This window comes from Chiloscyllium plagiosum, unplaced genomic scaffold (assembly GCF_037043375.1).
Source record: "Chiloscyllium plagiosum isolate Xiang-an unplaced genomic scaffold, Cpla_swu_hap1 HiC_scaffold_53X, whole genome shotgun sequence".
Classification (NCBI taxonomy): Eukaryota; Metazoa; Chordata; class Chondrichthyes; order Orectolobiformes; family Hemiscylliidae; genus Chiloscyllium; species Chiloscyllium plagiosum.
In genome coordinates, this window is record NW_028270191.1 from 8,758,730 (window position 1) to 8,779,141 (window position 20,412).

General features: G+C 46.9%; 1 protein-coding gene across 3 annotated transcripts in view; it reads left to right on the forward strand.

Moving 5' to 3' along the window:
• Positions 1–18,168, forward strand: part of slc26a10 (solute carrier family 26 member 10) — a 165,970-nt gene extending 147,802 nt beyond the window's left edge. For 2 of the 3 annotated variants that reach the window (XM_043682076.2, XM_087985471.1), the window contains 4 exons: positions 569–657; positions 7,257–7,311; positions 10,479–10,585; positions 15,589–18,168. In XM_043682076.2, the coding sequence (XP_043538011.2) occupies positions 569–657; positions 7,257–7,311; positions 10,479–10,585; positions 15,589–15,627 (290 nt within the window). In that variant the 3' untranslated portion in view covers positions 15,628–18,168. The remainder of the gene's footprint in view (positions 1–568; positions 658–7,256; positions 7,312–10,478; positions 10,586–15,588) is intronic. The other variant, XM_087985470.1, reaches the window with a different exon arrangement.
• Positions 18,169–20,412: the final 2,244 nt, after the last annotated feature.

Genomic DNA, 20,412 nt, shown 5'->3' on the forward strand with positions numbered 1-20,412 from the left:
TTCAGAATGCCTCACTACTCTGTGGGCTTTCATTGGCATAGATTGCGCCAGGCTTGTGGTCATTGTACCCACCACACCTGTGGCTCTCTCCCCCCAATACAGACACACCCCAACTCTCACCAAAAATGCTCGAGTCTCCATTTTATGGGCATTTCCTGGGCCATTTACAAGGGCCAACTCAAGACTGCCTTTGGCCCTTGATGTTCAAGCAACTGTCATACATACCAGTTATCATTTAAGATTTTATCCGAAGCTAAAAGTGTGCAGTACTTCCTCAGTGCTGAGCTGAACGTCAGCCAAGATGTTTTCTCCTCTTGTCATGGGGTGAATTCATGCGCTTCTGTCTCAGGCAAAAAATAGTGTTACCCACAGAGTCACAGTTGACACCAATTCCCACCTTAAGCCAGCTTAGCTAGTGCCCAGAACTGCCCCTTTAAGTCTGCTTGCCAATTTTCCAACTGTTTGTTAATCATTTGCCAAAACTTTCCCACTACGCAATGGAGATCCCGAGTTTATTTTCACAGCTCAGCAACGGTTGCCAATATAAATGTTGCTCTTTCTCTGACAGATAAGCAAGATAAAAGGATTCAGTCTGTTGTGATCGACTGCAGTAGCATCATCTTCATTGACACAGCTGGAGCAAGATTATTTGTCCAGGTAACTAACTACAACCCATTTGGAAAAGATAAAGTTCACAATGTCAGTTTCATTACAACAGTTCCTTGTGCAAAGACCAAGGAGCACCTTTTCCCACAGAAAGGTAGCCTCTCGTTCAACAAATGTGCCCTAATGGCATGAATTCCTTTACTCCAGCAAAAGAAAGAAAGATTTGCATTTATATAAGTGCTTTTTCACAATGTCCAGCTTTTCTGGAGAGTTCCGATGCAGCGAACATAACAGCCAATGACACAAACAGCAATGTGGTAATGATAGGATGCTGATTGAGTGATAAATCCTCCCACTTTCTCCAAACAAAAGGAGTAGCCATGGGCACCCGCATGGGCCCCAGCTATGCCTGCCTCTTCGTAGGGTATGTAGAACAATCCATCTTCCACAACTACACTGGCCCCACCCCCCATCTTTTCCTTCGCTACATAGATGACTGTATCGGCGCTACCTCGTGCTCCCACGAGGAGGTTGAACAGTTCATCCACTACACTAACACCTTCCACCCCGACCTCAAATTCACCTGGACAGTCTCGGACTCCTCCCTCCCCTTCCTAGACCTTTCTGTTTCTATCTCAGGCGATCGAATCAACACGGACATCTACTACAAACCAACCGACTCCCACAGCTACCTGGACTACACCTCCTCCCATCCTGCCCCCTGTAAAAACGCCATCCCATTCTCCCAATTCCTTCGTCTCCGCCGCATCTGCTCCCAGGAGGACCAGTTCAAAATACGTACAACACAGATGGCCTCCTTCTTCAAGGACCGCAATTTCCCCCCCGACGTGGTCGACGGTGCCCTCCACCGCATCTCCTCCACTTCCCGCTCCTCCGCCATTGAGCCCCGCCCCTCCGCCATTGAGCCCCGCCCCTCCAATCGCCACCAGGACAGAACCCCACTGGTCCTCACCTACCACCCCACCAATCTCCATGTACAGCGCATCATCCGCCGTCACTTCCGCCACCTCCAAACAGACCCCAGCACCAAGGATATATTTCCCTCCCCTCCCCTATCAGCTTTCCGTAGAGACCACTCCCTCCGCGACTCCCTTGTCAGATCCACACCCCCCACCGACCCAACCTCCACTCCCGGCACCTTCCCTTGCAACCGCAGGAGGTGCAACACTTGCGCCCACACCTCCCCCCTCACTTCTCTCCAAGGCCCCAAAGGAAACTTCCATATCCGCCACAGATTCACCTGCACCTCCACCCACATCATCTACTGCATCCGCTGCAGCCGGTGTGGCCTCCTCTATATTGGGGAGACAGGCCGCCTACTTGCGGAGCGATTCAGAGAGCACCTCTGGGCCACCCGGACGAACCAACCCAATCACCCTGTAGCACAGCATTTCAACTCCCCCTCCCACTCCACCGAGGATATACAGGTCATTGGACACATCCACCGCCAAACCACAACAACGCGACGGTCGGAGGAGGAGCGTCTTATCTTCCGACTGGGAACCCTCCAACCACAGGGGATGAACTTGGACTTCACCAGTTTCTTCATCCCCCCTCCCCCCACCTTGTCTCAGCCGAATCCCTCCAGCCCGGCACCGCCTTCCTGACCTGCAGTCTTCTTCTTGACCTCTCCGCCTCCATCCTACTCCGACCTATCACCCTCACCTTGACCTCTTTCCACCTATCACATTTCCAACGCCCCTCCTCCAAGTCCCTCCTCCCTACCTTTTATCTTCTCCTGCTGAACACTCTCTGCTCATTCCTGAAGAAGGGCCTGTGCCCGAAACGTCGAATCTCCTGTTCCCTGGATGCTGCCTGACCTGCTGTGCTGTTCCAGCAATAAAGTTTCAACTTTGATAAATACTGTCCATGACATTGGCCAAGGTCAACTCTACTGCACTTAGAGTCATAGAGATGTACAGCACAGAAACAGACCCATTGGTCTGACTTGTCCATGCTGACCAGATATCCTACATTAATCTTGCTCCATTTGCAAGAATTTGGCCCTTATCCCTCTAACCCCTTCCTATTCACATACCCATCCAGATGCTTTTTAAATGTTGTAATTGTACCAGCCTCCACCACTTCCTCTGGCAGCTCTTCTATACATGCACCACGGTCTGCGTGAAAAAGTTGCATCTTAGTTCCTTTTTAAATCTTTCCCCTCTCACCTTAAACCTGTGCCTCTAGTTGATGGGAAAAACACATTGACTATTTACCCTACACATGCCCCTCGTAATGTTGTAAACCTCTGTAAGGTCACCCCTCAGCATCCGATGTTCCAGGGTGAAAAAGCTCCAGCCTATTCAGCTCAGACCCTCCAACATCCTTTTAAATCTTTCCTGCACCCTTTCATGCTTAACAACATCTTTCCTGTAGCAGGAAATCTTTAACACTCACCTAAGACATTGGTTTAACACCTCATCCCAAAGATGGCCCTTCTGACAGTTCAGAACACCTTCAGTACTGCACTGGAAGTGTCAGCCTCGCTAATTATACTCAATCCTGGAGTAGGACTTGAACTCAGAGCCTCGTGAATAGAGGCTAGCGCTGCAATCTGAAGCACAACAACAGCAGCGACACTGAATGTAGAACATTACAGTGCAGTACAGGCCCTTCGGCCCCCAATATGGCGCCGATACTGAAAGGGATGTTTCTCGGCATCTTTTCACACTTGGAGATATCCGAACCTCAGTGCAGGCAGGGCCAGGCCTAGTTGCCATGGTGATGGTGGATCCTCTGCTGCAATTCTTGAGGCCAACGTCCTGAGATTACTTCAGAAATCATAAAAGTATTATGGTGGCCTGGAGTCACACAAAATACATTAATGAATCAGCTCCCTTTTTAGAAACAATCTTTTGGGTATAGCTTTTTCATAAGATCGATTAAACGCAATTACAGGAGTGGGATGTAAACTCATGCGCTGGGTTTGTTAGACTGCTTTACGGCCAGGCCCCAGGGCACAAGAAAAGGTAGAGAGAGAGGAACACGATCGAAGGATCTAAAGTGTCAAAAAGAAGCTGTTCGTGTGAAAACAAGCAGGTCATTGAATCTCCATTCTGAGTGTGGACTTAAAGGACACAAATACAACCTTTCTGGAGACTGGACAAATTGCCCAGCTGCCTACCCCTGCCAGAGAAGTGGATTAAACCATAGACTGCAAGCAAATGATGTGGATGTTAACTCATTGTGCCCCAAGCCACGGTATTCCTGTTTTTTCCAACCCGGCCAATTACCGCCCCATCAGTCTCCTCTCGATCATCAGGAAAGTGATGGAAGGTGTCACCAACAGTGCTATCAAGCAGCACCTGCTCAGCAATAACCTGCTCAGTGACACCCAGTTTGGGTTCCACCAGGGTCACTCAGCTCCTGACCTCAGTACAGCCTTGGTTCAAACATGGACAAAAGAGCTGAACTCCAGAGGGGAGGGGAGAGTGACAGCCCTTGGCATTGAGGTACCATTTGCCTGAAGGCAGCATTAAAGATCCCTGCAGAACTGGTTGCAGTCAGACCTAGAATAAAGGTTGTGGTTGTTGGAGGTCATTCATCTCAGCTCCAGTAGGTCTCTGCAAGAATTCCTCAGGGTCCCATCTTCAGCTGTGTCACCTGCTCTCCACCATGGCGATGGTCACTGATGATCGCACAGTGTTCAGTGTCATTTACAACTCCTCGGGCAGATACTGAAGCTGTCCGTGTCTGTATTGCAGCAAAGTCTGGACAACATTCAGGTTCGGCTAATAAGTGGCAAGTGACATTTTCCGTGCACAAGTGCCAGGCAATGACACCACCCCTTGAGATTCAATGGCCTTCCCATCATTGAATCCCCCCCCACGACTGTCAACACCCTGATGGTTACCATGGAGACTGAAACATAAAGCTCCAAGGTCTAGCAGGCATGGAGTCTCAGGTGCACGGAGGGTAGCCGCAGAGGACGAAATGTCAGTGAAACACTGTATGTATTGTATCAGAGTACCTCAGTGTTGAGCAGAAATGCACATGTTCACTTCGAGAGGTCATTTTAGTATTTCTGAACATAGACAGGAGAGAATTGCAGCAAGAATTTCCAAAGCTAATCAAATTGAAGCAAAAGTATCAAAATTATTTTGTGTTCATTCATGGGACAAGGCTATCGTTGGCTGGGCCCAGCATTTACTGCCCGTCCCTAGTTGCCCCCTTGAGAAGGTGGGGGTGAGCTGCCATCTTGAACCGCTACAGTCCACGTGCTGTGGGTTGACCCACAATGTCCTGAGGGAGGGAATTGCAGGATTTTGACCCAGCAACACTGAAGGAACGGTGATATATTTCCATGTCAGGATGGTGAGGGGTTCGGAGGGGAACCCCATCAGCGAACATCCTCACTTTTGACCTTATGATGGAGAGAAGATTATTCGTTCACAGGAAACTTCCCCATCCTTTAATAGGAACTGTAAAGTCTCAATGAGACAATGCAATTGAAATTGGAGTTGTATTTTCAGTCGCAGAACTGACAAAATGATCAGAATGGAACTCAGGGCTAATAATTATTCCCATGAGGAACTGAGGGTGAAGATTATGTGTGAATCTCATTCAGTTAAAGCAAAGGAGTTACGGGGGAAATCCACCTATTTTATCTATTGACGATAGCTTGGCAAATTAGCAACAAACAGAATTTTCCCAGAACTCAATAGTGGGTTTTTTAGATTAGATTCTCAATAATGTGGAAACAGGCCCTTCGGCCCAAACCGACCCTCTGAAGAGTAACCCACCCAGACCCATTTCCCTCTAACTAATGCATATAACACTATGGGCAATTTAGCATGGCCAATTCACCGGGCCTGCACATCTTTGGACTGTGGGAGGAAACCGGAGCACCCGGAGGAAACCCACACAGACACGGGGAGAATGTGCAAACTCCACACAGTCAGTCGCCTGAGTCAGGAATAGAACCCGGGACCCTGGAGCTGTGAGGCAGCAGTGCTAACCATTGAGCCACTGTGTCACCCCATAGATGCCCTTAGAACTGGAGTCAGGACTGCTGATTACAATTATTGCACCATTTAGACAGCACTGCATTAACCATCCACCATGAGGGTTCTGCTTTGAGATTTTCCAAAGGCCACGATCTAGAATCTTGGAAGAGAATCAGGAACCATTTGGCCATATGAGGAGGATCCTAGTTTATGGTCAAATGAAGAAGGAACAAGACCAGAGAGTCAGGGAAGTGCTAAAGGCACTACAGAAGACAGGCCCAACAGCAAATGAAAAGTGGTCTCTATTCTGTAGAATGGCCATTACATGTCCAGGAACGCATTATTCACAAGGTAGCTGAGAGCTCCACAGAAGTCAGGAGCCCTCAGTGAAGTTCGAGTACCAATGTGGATACAACCGTGATATAGTCTATGTTCCAGGCAAGGGGCTAGTGATTGCTTGAGGGCAGAAGTAAAGGCTGTGAATCCACAGATGCATAAGAATCCAGACTGGGAATTAGTTCGATTCAGTTACAGAGCAACACCATTGAATAATTGGTACTCACAAATGGAAATGTTAATGGGGAGTAAAATAACTCCACGGACTGATAACTTTGTACCACACAGAGGGTGTTTGAAACAAACAGTAGATACATTTAAAGGGAAGCTAAACAAGCAGCTGAGGGAGAAGGGGCTAGAAGCTTCCAACAATAGATTTAGATGAGGAAACATGGACACCAGAATGGCTGGTTGGGCTGAATGGTCTGTTTCGGTGCAATATATCCCATGCAATCTAATCTAAATCCCACAAATTTCAACACTTGCCTCACATAGCAGATTGTTAAATCCTTATTTATAACTGTCATTATTTAACTGAATGGATGGCATGAATAGGGTAGATAGACAAAGCCTTGTCCCTGGGGTGGGGGAGTCCAGAACTAGAGGGCATAGGTTTAGAGTGAGAGGGGAAAGATATAAAAGGGACACAAGGGGCAACTTTGAGCTGCCAGAGGAAGTGGTGGAGGCTGGTACAATTACAGCATTTAAAGGCATCTGGATGGGTATATGAATAGGAAGGGTTTAGACAGGTATGGTCCAAGTACTGGCAAATGGGACTAGATTAGGTTAGGATATCTGGTTGGCATGGACAAGTTGGACTATAGGGTCTGTTTTCATGCTGTACATCTCTATGACTCTGATCAAATTCCATCAATGATAGTTCACTCGTCTTCAGTGCATTTGAATAAGCGATTGGAAAGGCAGTGATAATGTTGGTTTCTGCGTGGACATGGAAGACAACACTGGACATGACGGTCAGTGGAATGATTGTGATTGATCGACCCAATTGCCTTTTCTCATTCCATACTCTCTCTCATATTGTACCAATGGGCTTGTGCAGAACCTCTGAGCGGCTTAAAGGAACACTAGCTCCAACCTCAAGCCCCTCGAGTCCTTCCTTGAAACACATGAAATATTTATGACCCATGTCGATGTTTATGCTTCCAAGGGACCCTCCCTCCACCCTACACTACCTCACCCCCATTGCTCCATTCTTTTATTCCTTTCTCACTCGTCTGTTCATCTCACTTCCCCTCCAGATGCCCACACAGGTCTTGATAATGGACCCGACACCACAACGTAAAGAGTTATAGTCTTATTCACTCCAATGGTTTTATCTTTCAGATGTGTGCAGAGTGTCAGAAAGCCGACATGTGGGTCTACCTAGCAGAATGCAACAGTAAGTGTTACAGTAATCTTCATATCATTTGCTCACCCTTTTGGTGACATTTGCACTCTGGTTTGGAATCCTGGGATAGCATGTTATGGCATTCCATTGACGTGACAAGTCCAATGCAGTGTCATTAAGCACTTGGAAGGGGTTTCTCCCACTGATGCCTTGGCAAGGGTCCCATGACATCTTCACTATATTGTGGAATTTCAATGCCCTCCTCTGAGGCCAGTTTGGTAGGTGGAGGGGGTGCCACTGCCCTCCTGCCTCTTTCTCAATTAGGATCGGAGTGGGAAAGTTGGTGTATGGTAGTTAATGTCCAGTTGGCCCACCTTCCACCTGTGGTAATCTCCCAGTGGCATATGGGGAACTTGAAAAGCAAGCCCTGTGGTAGCATTTCCCCAGATGACCACTTCTGGCACCTTATGCCATTGTGTGGTACTGGGTAAAGGGCTGTTTGAGGTGGTTCACTCTCACAAACCCTTCTTTGCCTTTGCTTTGTGTTGGGCCTATCTAGTGCTTAGGTGTAGAGGGTACACCATTACAGAGTATCTCCAGAAGAGGCTGTTCTTAGATAACAAGTTTATTGGAATGAGGACAAATACATTTGATCAGGCAGAATTCCTGGGACCTAAGGGAGCTGGTACAGATCCATCATATACAAGTGCTGAGTGGATGATCCATCTCGGCCTCCTCCAGCGGTCCTTAGCATCACAGATACCAATCTTCAGCCAATTTGATTCACTCCACATGATATCAAGAAACAGTTGGATACTACAACGACCATGGGCCCTGACAACATTCTGGCAATAGTACTGAAGACTTGTGCTTCAGAATGCTCCCCTAGCCAAGCTGTTCCAGTATATGTTGGTCCAGCCAGCATCCTACAAGTGAATGAAAAATCAATCTGATCCCATCCCATTTGTGGGCGGCATGGTGGCACAGTGGTTAGCACTGCTGTCTCACAGCTCCAGAGACCTGCGTTCAATTCCTGCCTCAGGCGACTGACTGTGTGGAGTTTGCACATTCTCCCCGTGTCAGCGTGGGTTTCCTCCGGGTGCTCCAGTTTCCTCCCACAGTCCAAAGATGTGCAGGTTAGGTGAATTGGCCATACTAAATTGCCCGTAGTGTTAGGGGAAAGGGTAAACGTAGGGGAATAGATCTGGGTGGGTTGCTCTTCAGAGGGTCGGTGTGGACTTGTTGGGCCGAAGAGTCTGTTTCCACACTGTAGGTAATCTAATCAACCCAATGGGGGCTGCTGAACAATGCACATCTGCAGGCCTCTGATTGGCAGAGGAGGCAGGACGCCCACTCCACCACAGATTCCTTGATCTCTAGAAAGCCCCGTCATTAATGTGTCCCTCCTTGCCTGCATTAACATTTTTAAAAACACATTAGTGGGATGTGGGTGTCTACGGCTAGGGTGGCATTTATTGCCCATCAGGCACTTAAAAATCAACCACAGCTCCATAACTCTGGAGACACGTGTAGGACTGACTGAGTAAATTTCCCCTCCCATGTGGTTGAAGATGCCCTCCAACGCATCTCATCCACATCCCGCACCTCCATCCTCGAACTCTACCCCTCCAACCGTAACAAGGACAGAACACCCCTGGTGCTCACCTTCCACCCTACCAACCTCCGCATAAATTGCATCATCCGCCGACATTTCCGCCACCTCCAAACAGACCCCACCACCAGGGATATATTCCCCATCCCACCCCTTTCCTCCTTCCGCAAAGACTGTTCCCTCTGCGACTACCTGGTCAAGTCCACGCCCCCCAACAACCCACCCTCCCATCCTGGCACCCTCCCCTGCCACCGCAGGAATTGCAAAACCTGCGCCCACACCTCCTCCCTCACCTCTATCCAAGGCCCTAAAGGAGCCTTCCACATCCATCAAAGTTTTACCTGCACATCCACTAATATCATTTATTGTATCCGTTGCTCCCGATGCGGTCTCCTCTACATTGGGGAGACTGGGCACCTCCTAGCAGAGCGCTTCAGAGAACATCTCCAGGACACCCGCACCAATCAACCACACCGCCCTGTGGCTCAACATTTCAACTCCCCCTCCCACTCTGCCGAGGACATGGAGGTCCTGGGCCTCCTTCACCGCCGCTCCCTCACCACCAGACGCCTGGAGGAAGAACGCCTCATCTTCCGCCTCGGAACACTTCAACCCCAGGGCATCAATGTGGACTTCAACAGTTTCCTCATTTCCCCTTCCCCCACCTCACCCCAGCTCCAAACTTCCAGCTCAGCACCGTCCCCATGACCTGTCCTACCTGCCTATCTTCCTTTCCACCTATCCACTCCACCCTCCTTTCCGACCTTTACCCCCACCTCCATCCACCTATTGCACTCTCAGCTACCTTCCTCCCCAGCCCCACCCCCCTCCCATTTATTTCTCCACCCCCGAGGCTCCCAGCCTCATTCCTGATGAAGGGGAAATGCAGGGTCCTTTCACAGTGACCATCTCCTCACATTGCGATACAATGTTGCAGTCTTTAAAATAAGGAGGGCTTTGGAGTTCAGCAGACACAAAGAAAGTATTGTGTAAGCCTGCAGTTTAAAAGAGCAGTGGTGGCGGTTTAAAGCTTGTTAATGCCTGAGGTAAAGTATGCTTATATTACACATAGCCTCAAGCAGGCAATCTTACAGAATGTATCTGGGTGGCCATTCTCGGGGAACCCTGCTTTTTGCCCGAAACGTCGATTTTCCTGCTCCTTGGCTGCTGTCTGACTTGCTATGCTTTTCCAGCACCACTCTAATCTTGACTCTAATCTCCAGCATCTGCAGTACCCACTTCTGCCTGGGTCATGATGTCAGACTTCCTTCAGTGAAGCAAGTAGGTTTTCACAATTGACAGTGGGTTGTTGGGCTAATTTCAGGGATTTTCTTTGAAATTTGAATTCAGATTTGGTGGGATTTAAACCCACATCCCCAGAAAGTCTAGACAACTGGCCTATTGACATTACCACTATGCCACCAAATCTTTAGTGGGTCTGTAATGAGTAAGAAACAGAATTAACAGTTTGGTTCGATGACCTTTCCTCAGAACTAGTTGAAGTTGGTGATTTGACAATTTAAGCAAGCATGGAGGCTATAGCTTCTAAAGATGTGCCCATTGTCCTTCCACTGTAACGAATGTCATTGTTCTCTATGTTTTCTAGAAGATGTTTTGAAAATATTGACGTGTAGTGGCCTTCTTAACCACCTTCATCCAGAGCAGATCTTTGTAACGATACATGATGCTGTCGTCAATGTGGAGCGAATGAAGGTAACAGGCTTTGTAAAGGAGTTTGCATCTTTTTTGTTCCCCGAGAATGGCCACCCAGATACATTCTGTAAGATTGCCTGCTTGAGGCTATGTGTAATATAAGCATACTTTACCTCAGGCATTAACAAGCTTTAAACCACCACCACTGCTCTTTTAAACTGCAGGCTTACACAATACTTTCTTTGTGTCTGCTGAACTCCAAAGCCCTCCTTATTTTAAAGACTGCAACATTGTATCGCAATGTGAGGAGATGGTCACTGTGAAAGGACCCTGCATTTCCTCAGTCACAGCACAGAAACAGATCCCTCGTTCTGATCAGACAACACTGACTAGACATCCCAGTCTGATCTTGTCCCATTTAGAGTCATCCAACACAGAAGCAGACCCTTCGGTCCAACTCGTCCATGCCGACCAGATACCCTAAGTTAATCTAGTCCCATTTGCCAGCATTTGGCCCATATCCCTCTAAACCCTTCCAATTCATATACCCATCCAGAAGCCTTTTAAATGCTGTATTTGTACCAGCCTCCACCACTTCCTCTGGCAGCTCATTTCATACATGCATCACACTCTGTGTGAAAAAGTTGCCCCTTAGGTCTCTTTTGAGTCTTTCCCCTCTCACCTTAAACCCTCTACTTTTGAATTCCCCTACCCTGGAGAAAATACTTTGACTATTCACCCTATCCATGCCCCTTAAGATTTTATAAACCTCCATAAGGTCACTCTAAGCCTCTGACATTCCAGGGAAAACAGGCCCAGCCTATTTAGCTCAAACCCTCCAACCCTGGCAACATCCTTGTAAATCTCTTCTGAACCCTTTCAAGTATCATAGCATCTTTCCTATAGCAGGGAGACCAGAATGGAATGCAGTATTCCAAAAGTGGACGAACCAAAGTCTTGTACAGTCTGAACATGACCTCCCAACTCCTATACTCAATGCCAGCATTTGGCCCATATCCCTCTAAGCCCTTCCTATTCATATACCCACGCAGATGCCTTTTAAATGCTGTAACTGTACCAGTCTCCACCACTTCCTCTGGCAGCTCATTCCAAACACGTACTACCCTCTGCATGAAAAAAAGTTGCCCCTTCGGTCTCTTTTAGATTTTTCCCCACTCACCCTAAACCTATGCCCTCTAGTTCTGGACTCCCCCACCTCAGGGAAAAGACCTTGTCTATTTACCCTGTCCATGCCCCTCATGATTTTATAAGCCTCTATAAAGTCACCCCTCAGCCCCAGCCTATTCACCCTCTCCCTATAGCTCAAACCTTTGGGTGTTCACTCTGGCCAGAAAATGAAATTCCAAACATTATAATTTGATCTGAAATTAATCATTTGCCCATCATTCTTTCCTAAACACAGCATAGATAGTACATTATTTTGATGAAAGAGGAAATAATTTATGTCTTTTGACTTAATTTTTCTCTGTTCAGTTGAGGGCATAACGTCAAGTATTTCTGTTCAGAGAGAGAGCCAGACTCATAGTTTTTAAATAAAAAATGATACCGTGAAATATGTACCAACGGTGTAATTGGCAGAATATTAGTTGGAATGCCAATACCCACTGATGGCACAAAGCAGGCACTGTATAGGTTGACCGTGCACAATCTAAAGTTTAAAATATGGGAACGGAAGGAAGCTATTCAAGCCTGTTCTGCCATTTAATTCAATCATGGCTAATTTGTATCTTAACTCAATCAGCCGTGGTTCCGGAATTAGGTCACCCCTTAATCTTCAAGGGGATACAAGCCTAGTCTGTGCAGTATGTCCTCACGATTTTATTTTTGAACCCCTTCTGAGGTGGGTTTGTCCTGCCTGAGGTGAAGAGCTAAGGAATAATCTCTGGGTGGGCGGGGCCTGAACCACAGTGTTGTATAACTGGTGAAAGGCAGACAGTTCTGACATCAAATGGTTCTCAATGAACAAACATTAGATTTAGAATTAGAGTTTATTGTCACATGTATTCAAGTACAGAAGTATAGGAACACAGTGAAAAGCGTATAATGTCGCCACACACTGTTCCATCTTAGGTATAAAAGTACCTAGGTACACAAAATGTACATACAAAGTAATAAAAGAAACAAAATTATAAAGTTAAGCACTACAGACTATCATAGTATCAATAGAAAATATAAAGAAATAAGCTAGTAGATAACATTAAAGCCCTTCTTAATATAAACTAGAAAAATAAAGAAATAAAGTTAAAAGTTCAACAGTCAAACAGATTGACAATGAAAGAGTTTCTCCCAGTACTGAGTAAAGCGGGTCGGTAATTCTCTGGAGTTTAGAAATTGCGAGAGGCATTGAGACATACCAGCTTTTTGAAGGGGCTTGATAGAGCAAGGATGGTAGAGCTCTCTCTCTGAAGGGCATTAGTGAACCAGAGAGGGATTTCCCAAATTTTTAATTACCATTGGAGCAGCTTTTTAATTGAATCCAAGTTTTACTATTTATCACAGAGGGAAGGGTGGGCCTCTGGGTCACTAAGCCCAGTGACCATACCGTGAAGCCATGAGCTGTTTAGGAATCTCTCCCCCAGAGCGGGGTGGCTGCTCCACCACTGACCTATATTGAAGGCTGGGATCAGCAGAGCTTTGTTCCATCAGGGAAATCGAGGATTGGGGGGAGTAGGTGGGAAAGTGGAGTTGAGACCCCAAGGTCAGCCAGGATTGGACTGAACAGCACAGCAGGTACATTGGGCAAAATGGTGTTGTCCTGCACCTATCTCTTATGCTCTTCTTTGCTGGTGGAGAGTGGAATAAATCAAATATGATCACTTCAGTCAGTAGAAAGTTAATGTTGATAAAGGTGGTGAAAGTATTTTCCTCATCAACCTGCTAAGAGATACCATTATACACTGCTGGAACTTGAACCCTGGCCCCCTTGCTCAGAAACAAAAACAGAAATTGCTGGAAATGCTCAGCCTGTCTGGCAGTATCTTTGAAGAGGAATCAGAGTTAAGGCTTCGGTGACCCGTTGTACCACAATAGCCTCCAGGTTCCGTCACTAGAACTGAATGGTTTTGCTAATCCATTGATAGACTTCAGAGAAGGTTGTAAGTTTGCTAGCTGAACTGGCAGGATGTTTTCAGATGTTTCATCACCATGCTAGGTAACATCATCAGTGAGCCTCCGGTGAAGTGCTGGTGTTCTGTCCTTCTTTCTGTTTATGTGTCTTGGTCTGTTGTGGTGGGTGATATCATTTCCAGTTCTTTTCTCATAGGTTGGTAAATAGGGTCCAAATCGATGTGTTTACTGATAGAGTTCTGGGTTGAATGCCAGGCCTCTAGGAATTCCCATGCTTGTTTCTGTTTAGCCTGTCCCAGGATGGAGGTGTTGTCCCAGTCGAAGTGGTGTCCTTCTTCACCTGTTTGTCCAATGTAGTGTTTGTTACAGTCCTTGCAGGGCGTTTTGTAAATGACATCCGTTTTGCAAAACCCTGCAAGGACTGTAACAAAGACTACAGTGGACAAACAAGCAGAAACCTAGCCACCAGGATACATGAACACCAACTAGCCACCAAAACGACATGACCCACTCTCACTAGTATACTTACATACGGACAAAGAAGAACACCACTTTGACTGGGACAGCACCTCCATCCTGGGACAGGCTAAACAGAGATACGCATGGGAATTCCTAGAGGCCTGACATTCAACCCAGAACTCCATCAGTAAACACATCGATTTGGACCCTATTTACCAACCTATGAGAAATAGAAACAGAAGTGACATCATCCACCTTAAGAAACTAAAACACATAAATAGAAAGAGAGACAGAACACCAGCGCTTCACCAGAGGCTCACTGATGATGTTACCTAGTAGGGTGATGAAACGTCTGAAAACAAACCTGCCAACTCAGTGAGCAAACTTACAACCTGAACGTCAACCTGAGCTACAAATCTTCTCAAAACTCACAAAGGCTTCAGAGAAGATGGGCAAGGAATGATTCCAGGAGTTGGGACACAATAGTAGGAGGACATCCCTGCGGGTTCAGCTCATTTTCATTGGGGAGAGGAGGATTGAGAGGGATGTGTTCTGTTAGCAAGAAAAGAAATGGGGGGTGGGCCTGTCTCCGACAGAACTGGTTCCTGACTGTGAGGAGCCAGTTCCCGAGCCACCTGCAATGGTCACACCACTGGGGCAACTGCGGTGCAGCTCAACCAGCACAAACAGCAAGAGGTTTGTTTGCTCAGCTTTAAAGAAGGTGCTTGCATGTCAAGTGTGGGAGCAAAAGAATTGGCGATAGACAGCCCAGCTGTTGCTCACGCTGGGATCATCCATAAAGCGCTAATCTGCCTTCTGTACTGGCAGGGGGATGACAAGAGAACTGATTTATTGCAGCGCAAAACCCCGCCAGCCAATCCTCTGCCGCTTGCCATGCTGAGTGCAGCCCGCAACGTAGCCTAGGATGTTCCACAGGCCGTGAAAGCACTGTTTCTGAGGAGGGGCCAGGCTTGATGGACCGAAAGGCTTGTTCTTGTTTTGTGCTTCCTCCCCATTCCCCAAGATTTGAAAGGGATCCCGGTCTTGCCATCTTGAATCTTTCTGACAACTTTTGTATCTGCCTTTAGCCATGGTCACCCATTGGGTGCAATGCTTCATAAAGGCTTCTCTTAATTCTTGGGAGCTAGCCTCCACCACACCACACTTATGGATCCCCTACCTTTTATTTGTGTCTATAACTGTTGCTTTCCCTTTCGATGCTCAGTCAACTATTAAGTCTCGTCCTTCTCTCCTGATTGATCCCATTTGTTGATGCGAGGGGCTCGGAGGTAGTGAAGAACTGCAGGCAATCAGGGGAGCGAAGGAAGCAAAGCAGATTGCCTCAATGGAAAAGGCAGCTCTTGAGAGAATTCTCTAACTTTGCTCCTTGTGCGCGTCACCATTGCTCAGAAAGCAAGCTGCTCTGCAATTTCAACTCAATCCAGAATAGTACATGGTCGGCCAGTTGTGAGGCTAAAGGTTTAAAAATATCAACATGATTATTTCTCTTTTTTTAGGAAGCAGCCTCACAGAAAAGCACGACAATTTGGGTATGAAAGAATCGGTGGACTTTCTGCTCAATGATTGCTGTACCACTTACAAAGGACAATCATAAGGGTCTGCCTGACCACAATTGCCTTTCAAGGAGACTCGAAATGAAGTGACTAGGCTCTATCCAACCTGAAATGCAGAATGAGACTTCTTTACTAATCTAAAATGTGTAGCGTTTCACTGACAAAACACAACTACAGGTTAAGCTGCATGGAATGGCTTCTTCCAGAGAGACACGTCAAAAAGCAGAAAGTCAGCTTTAACTGATATTGTTATTTGCCACTATGGGATTTTAGTGTAGTTGGTGTGTGAATGAATCTGGTCAGAAAGAGATAAACTACAAAAGAATGATTGGGAATAAAGGGATATCTTCTTTATGGGAGTGCTGGGCAATGCGATATAGGGTTTGGAAGACAGAGGTGAGGAAGGTAGGGGTAAAGGACAGTGCTGCCTGCATCTACATGGGCAGGGCGATTGAGAACCTTATTAAGCTGGGCAGCATGATGCCCCCCCCAGTGTTGGTAACTAACGTGGTGGGACTTACTGTTATGCCCCTGACCCCCCCCCCCCCCCGCCCCCCCCCGTCAAACAAGTTTGCCAGACAGTTTTTCTCACGGAGGCAGGACCCCTTGCATTTCACAATTTGAAAAATGGCTGTTTCACAGACCAGCAGCGATGATTCGCTCTATATTCGCAGGGTGGGCCCCCATACTGAAGGAAATTTAGTCCCTTTGATTGTTTCGCAAATCTTTAACTCTATTTTTCTTTTATCATGTTTTTTATGGGATGTGGGCATCACTGGCAAGACTGGCATTTATGACCCATCCCTAATTGCCCTTGAACTGGTTGGCGCTCTCGGACATTTCAGGGGGTGGTGAAGTGTCAGCCACATTGGCTGTGGGCCTGGAGTCACATGTAGGCCCAGACCAGGTAAGGATGGCAGATTTCCTTCCCTCAAGGGCATTAGTGAACCAGATGGATTTTTACAACAATCGACAATAGGTCATGGTCACCATCACTTATTCCAGATATTTTTATTTGAGTTTAAGTTGATGGTTGGACTTGTACCTACATCCTGAACGTGGCATCTGAACAAAAATTCCAGTGACATTAATGACATCAGCATCTCGACATTGCACTTTGATTTCAGCTGATCATCATTAAGCCTCCCTGCTATGGCGTTGTGCACTGTGTGACTCACCCAGACTCAATTCAACACCACCACTCCCCCTGCGAAAACTCATTTTGGCTTCTCCTGTGTTACCCCCAAATGGGGGCAGGAAGCTATTCAGCCTCTCATCAATGAATTCCAGTCAAACAGTTTGTGACTGACCTGTATCTTAATTGCCTCTATTCACCATAATGCCCTGGAGAGATAGGGCTTCATGAGTATTCAGATGAGCCTCTGAGGTAAGCTGTGATGCAACTGTGATGTCAGTGATCATGGGCTAGGACTCTGCTAGGAGGTTGGAGCCTGTGCAGCTCAGAGCGAGCTGCTCTGTAGCCTTACTGTCATGTACAGGCTTTTCAGAAATGTTGTTTAAAGGTACCTTAATCAAATCAGTCTGGCCTGAAGAAGGGCCTGTGCCCGAAACGTCGAATCTCCTGTTCCCTGGATGCTGCCTGACCTGCTGTGCTGTTCCAGCAATAAAGTTTCAACCTTAATCAAATCAGTCTGGCTTGACCTGAAGACCCGTGAAAACCCATATAGGAACATCTCACAGTATACCTTTCCCAACAAATACCGACCAATGCCAGTTTGGGAATTTTCCATTGAGTCCTAACCTCAGCAATGTATTTGTTTGTGTGAAGGGCGGCATGGTGTCTCAGTAGTTAGCACTGCTGCCTCACAGCGCCAGGGACCCGGGTTCAATTCAAACCTATGGTGACTGTCTGTGTGGAGTTTGCACATTCTCCCCGTATCTGTGTGGGTTTCCTTCACGTGCTCCGGTTTCCTCCCACAGTCCAAAGGTGTGCAGGTCAGGTGGAATGACTATGCTAAATCACCCCTAGTATCCAGGGATAGGCAGGTTCAGTGGGTTAGCCATGGTAAATGGAGGGAGGGTGGGTCTGGGTGGGATGCTCTTTGGAGGGTTGGTGCGGACTCACTGGGCAGAATGGCCTTCTTCCTGTCAGGACTCTATGCTACCTGATGTGGCCTGGTTCAAATGTTAAAATTCTGCACCCACTACCGAGCAGAGGACATAGTTTCCCTTTCCCTGACTTATCAGTTCACCTCAATGAGATGGTCAACTTAAGCATCAAAGAGCATGCCAAGACTTGCCACCTTTCCTCACTCAAAAAGGCTGGCCGCTTCCGTGAGATATGGGGTTGGCCATTAACCACAACCCTGTACCAGTTGGCATCTTTGGAACAACAGGCGACAAGTGAAACTCATGGCTACAAAAGCAAGTTTGAGCGTTGAATGAGTGGTCTTTCCCTGTTGACGCTTAGGCCCAAGTACTCCGTAATTGCTGTAACTGATTTACTACGTGATTCTGTTCGAAATTCATGTGTGTAAATAAATGATCATTTATGAAGAGCAACACCATATTGTGGGTTTCTGCCAATGTTTTACACTGCAGCAAAAATGGCAGCCATCTGTCTCGAAACGAAGTATTTTGTGCACTAAGCTTCACCAGGCACTTAAACGCTAAAGTAAACTGCGGAGGCTTCAAAGAAGCCATAAAGCTGGTGGGTGAAGCTTGTGGTAAATGTGTACACTTCAATATTAGAACTAGAATTAAGCTTAAAGTCACGTGTGCACTAGTACCGGGATGCAGGAGTATAGGGAGAAATATACAAAGCTGCCATTCCTAGCGCCAGCTTAAGTACAAGGTACCGAGGTACAAAGTCTTGTGTATAAAGTTAAAAAAAAAGGAATAAGTTAAAATTTCAACATTGCAGTTGTGGTCAGTATAAAGTAGTAAATGAGAAAAAGAGTTAACCATTCAAATTTACAGGCCTGCTTTAACCATTGTTTCATTGTGATTTCTTAAAGAATTTTGATCGCTTGTTGTTGTTGATGTCCAAGTCCATACAACGTTGGATTGTTTCTAGGAATGATCCTGGGGATGAGGGGCTTGTCGTATGAGGAGGGGTTGGGGACTCTGGGTCTGTACTCGATGGGGTTTGGAATGATGAGGGGAATCTGATTACAGAATACTGAGAGGCCTGGACAGAGTGGACATGGAGAAGGTGTTTCCACTCGGAGGAGAGACTGGGACCCGAGGGCACAGCCTCAGAGTGAGGGACGACCCTTTAGTATGGAGATAGGGAGGAAGTTCTTCAGCCAGAGGGTGGGGAATCTGTGGGACCCATTGCTGCAGAGAGCTGTGGAGGCCGGGTCACTGAGTGTGTTTGAGACAGAGATGGATTAATAATGGGATCAAGGGTTACAGGGAGAAGGCAGGGGAATGAGGCTGAGAAACATAACAGCCATGATCGAATGGCAGAGCAGACCCGATGGGCCAAATGGCCTAATTCTGCTCCTATATTATATTATCTTCAAACATCATATCATTAATTTGCACATTTTCATTCCATTGTGAAGATCACATCTGCCATTTACACTTTGGAAACTGGCACAGACAGGATTTCGGGCAGAGGAGAGACTCCCTGCTCGCGTCCTTGAAATGATTTCCAACTTGCATCACCAAGACATCAGACTGGCACGATTGCCAAATGGTGTTTAACTGTGTCACTGCGAGCGTGCCCACTGAGGAAACCCACATATTACTAGATCCAGGGGTGAGCAAGGACACAAGATTCTCTCTTCACAGCCTGTGTGGTCGAGAGATGCTTTCCAGATCGTTTGGGGAGGAGACAGTGGTGGCAGAATGTGGTGCAGCCGATATGCCAGTGCCAGTGAATATTGGTTCCTGAGGTGCACTCAGTACCAGAAGAACCATTCAGTTTTCAGCAGTGCATCCATGTTACAGCTACAGGCAAAGGCCACTTCCACCGAACCATCCTTCAGCCAACCACACATCACTCTCACAAACATCAATCGCTTCAAGTTAAGGCTTATCTTGCTGTTCAGCAGCAAAATAGGACACACGAGGAAGATATGCAAGCGAATAATACTCATGTGACTCGAAGCTAAAAGCAAAAATTGATCCATCAGTGTGTGGCTGTGCTTCCCCTCAGGGAAAGGTATGTGTTGCTCAGAATTCCAAAGTTGTGCTGTCTCAGTACCAATTGTGGCATTCTCTTGGTTTTATAGACAAGGCAATGGCTTTTGATGTTTCAAGGGGAGGCCATGGCCTAGTGGTATTGTCACTGGGCTGTTAATCCAGAGACATGGCTAATGCTCGGGGGACATGAGTTTGAATCCTGCCATGCTAGACTGGGGAGTTTGAATTTAGGTTTTTTTTAATTTAATAAAAAAAAATATTTCTGGAATTAAGAGTCGAATGATGATCATTGTTGGTGGAAAAAATCCACATGGTTCACTCATGTCCTTTAGGGAAGGAGACTGCTGTCCTTACCAGGTCTGAGCCTACATGTGACTCCAGACCCACAGCCAATGTAGCTGACTCTGAACAGCCCTCTGAAATGCTTGAGGAAGCCACTCAGTTATAACACTCCACAGCTTAAAGAGGAAATCCCCACAGACTGGGAAGGCCCATAGCGAACCCAGCCCCATCTAGGGGCTAGTGACAACATTAGGAGAGCTGACTCACAGACTACTCCAGCATCAGCCTGACCTGGTCATGCCTTACAGACAATGACTCAGACACCACCATCACCATCTCTGGATCTGTCCTTCCCGGTGGTGGCACAGTCGT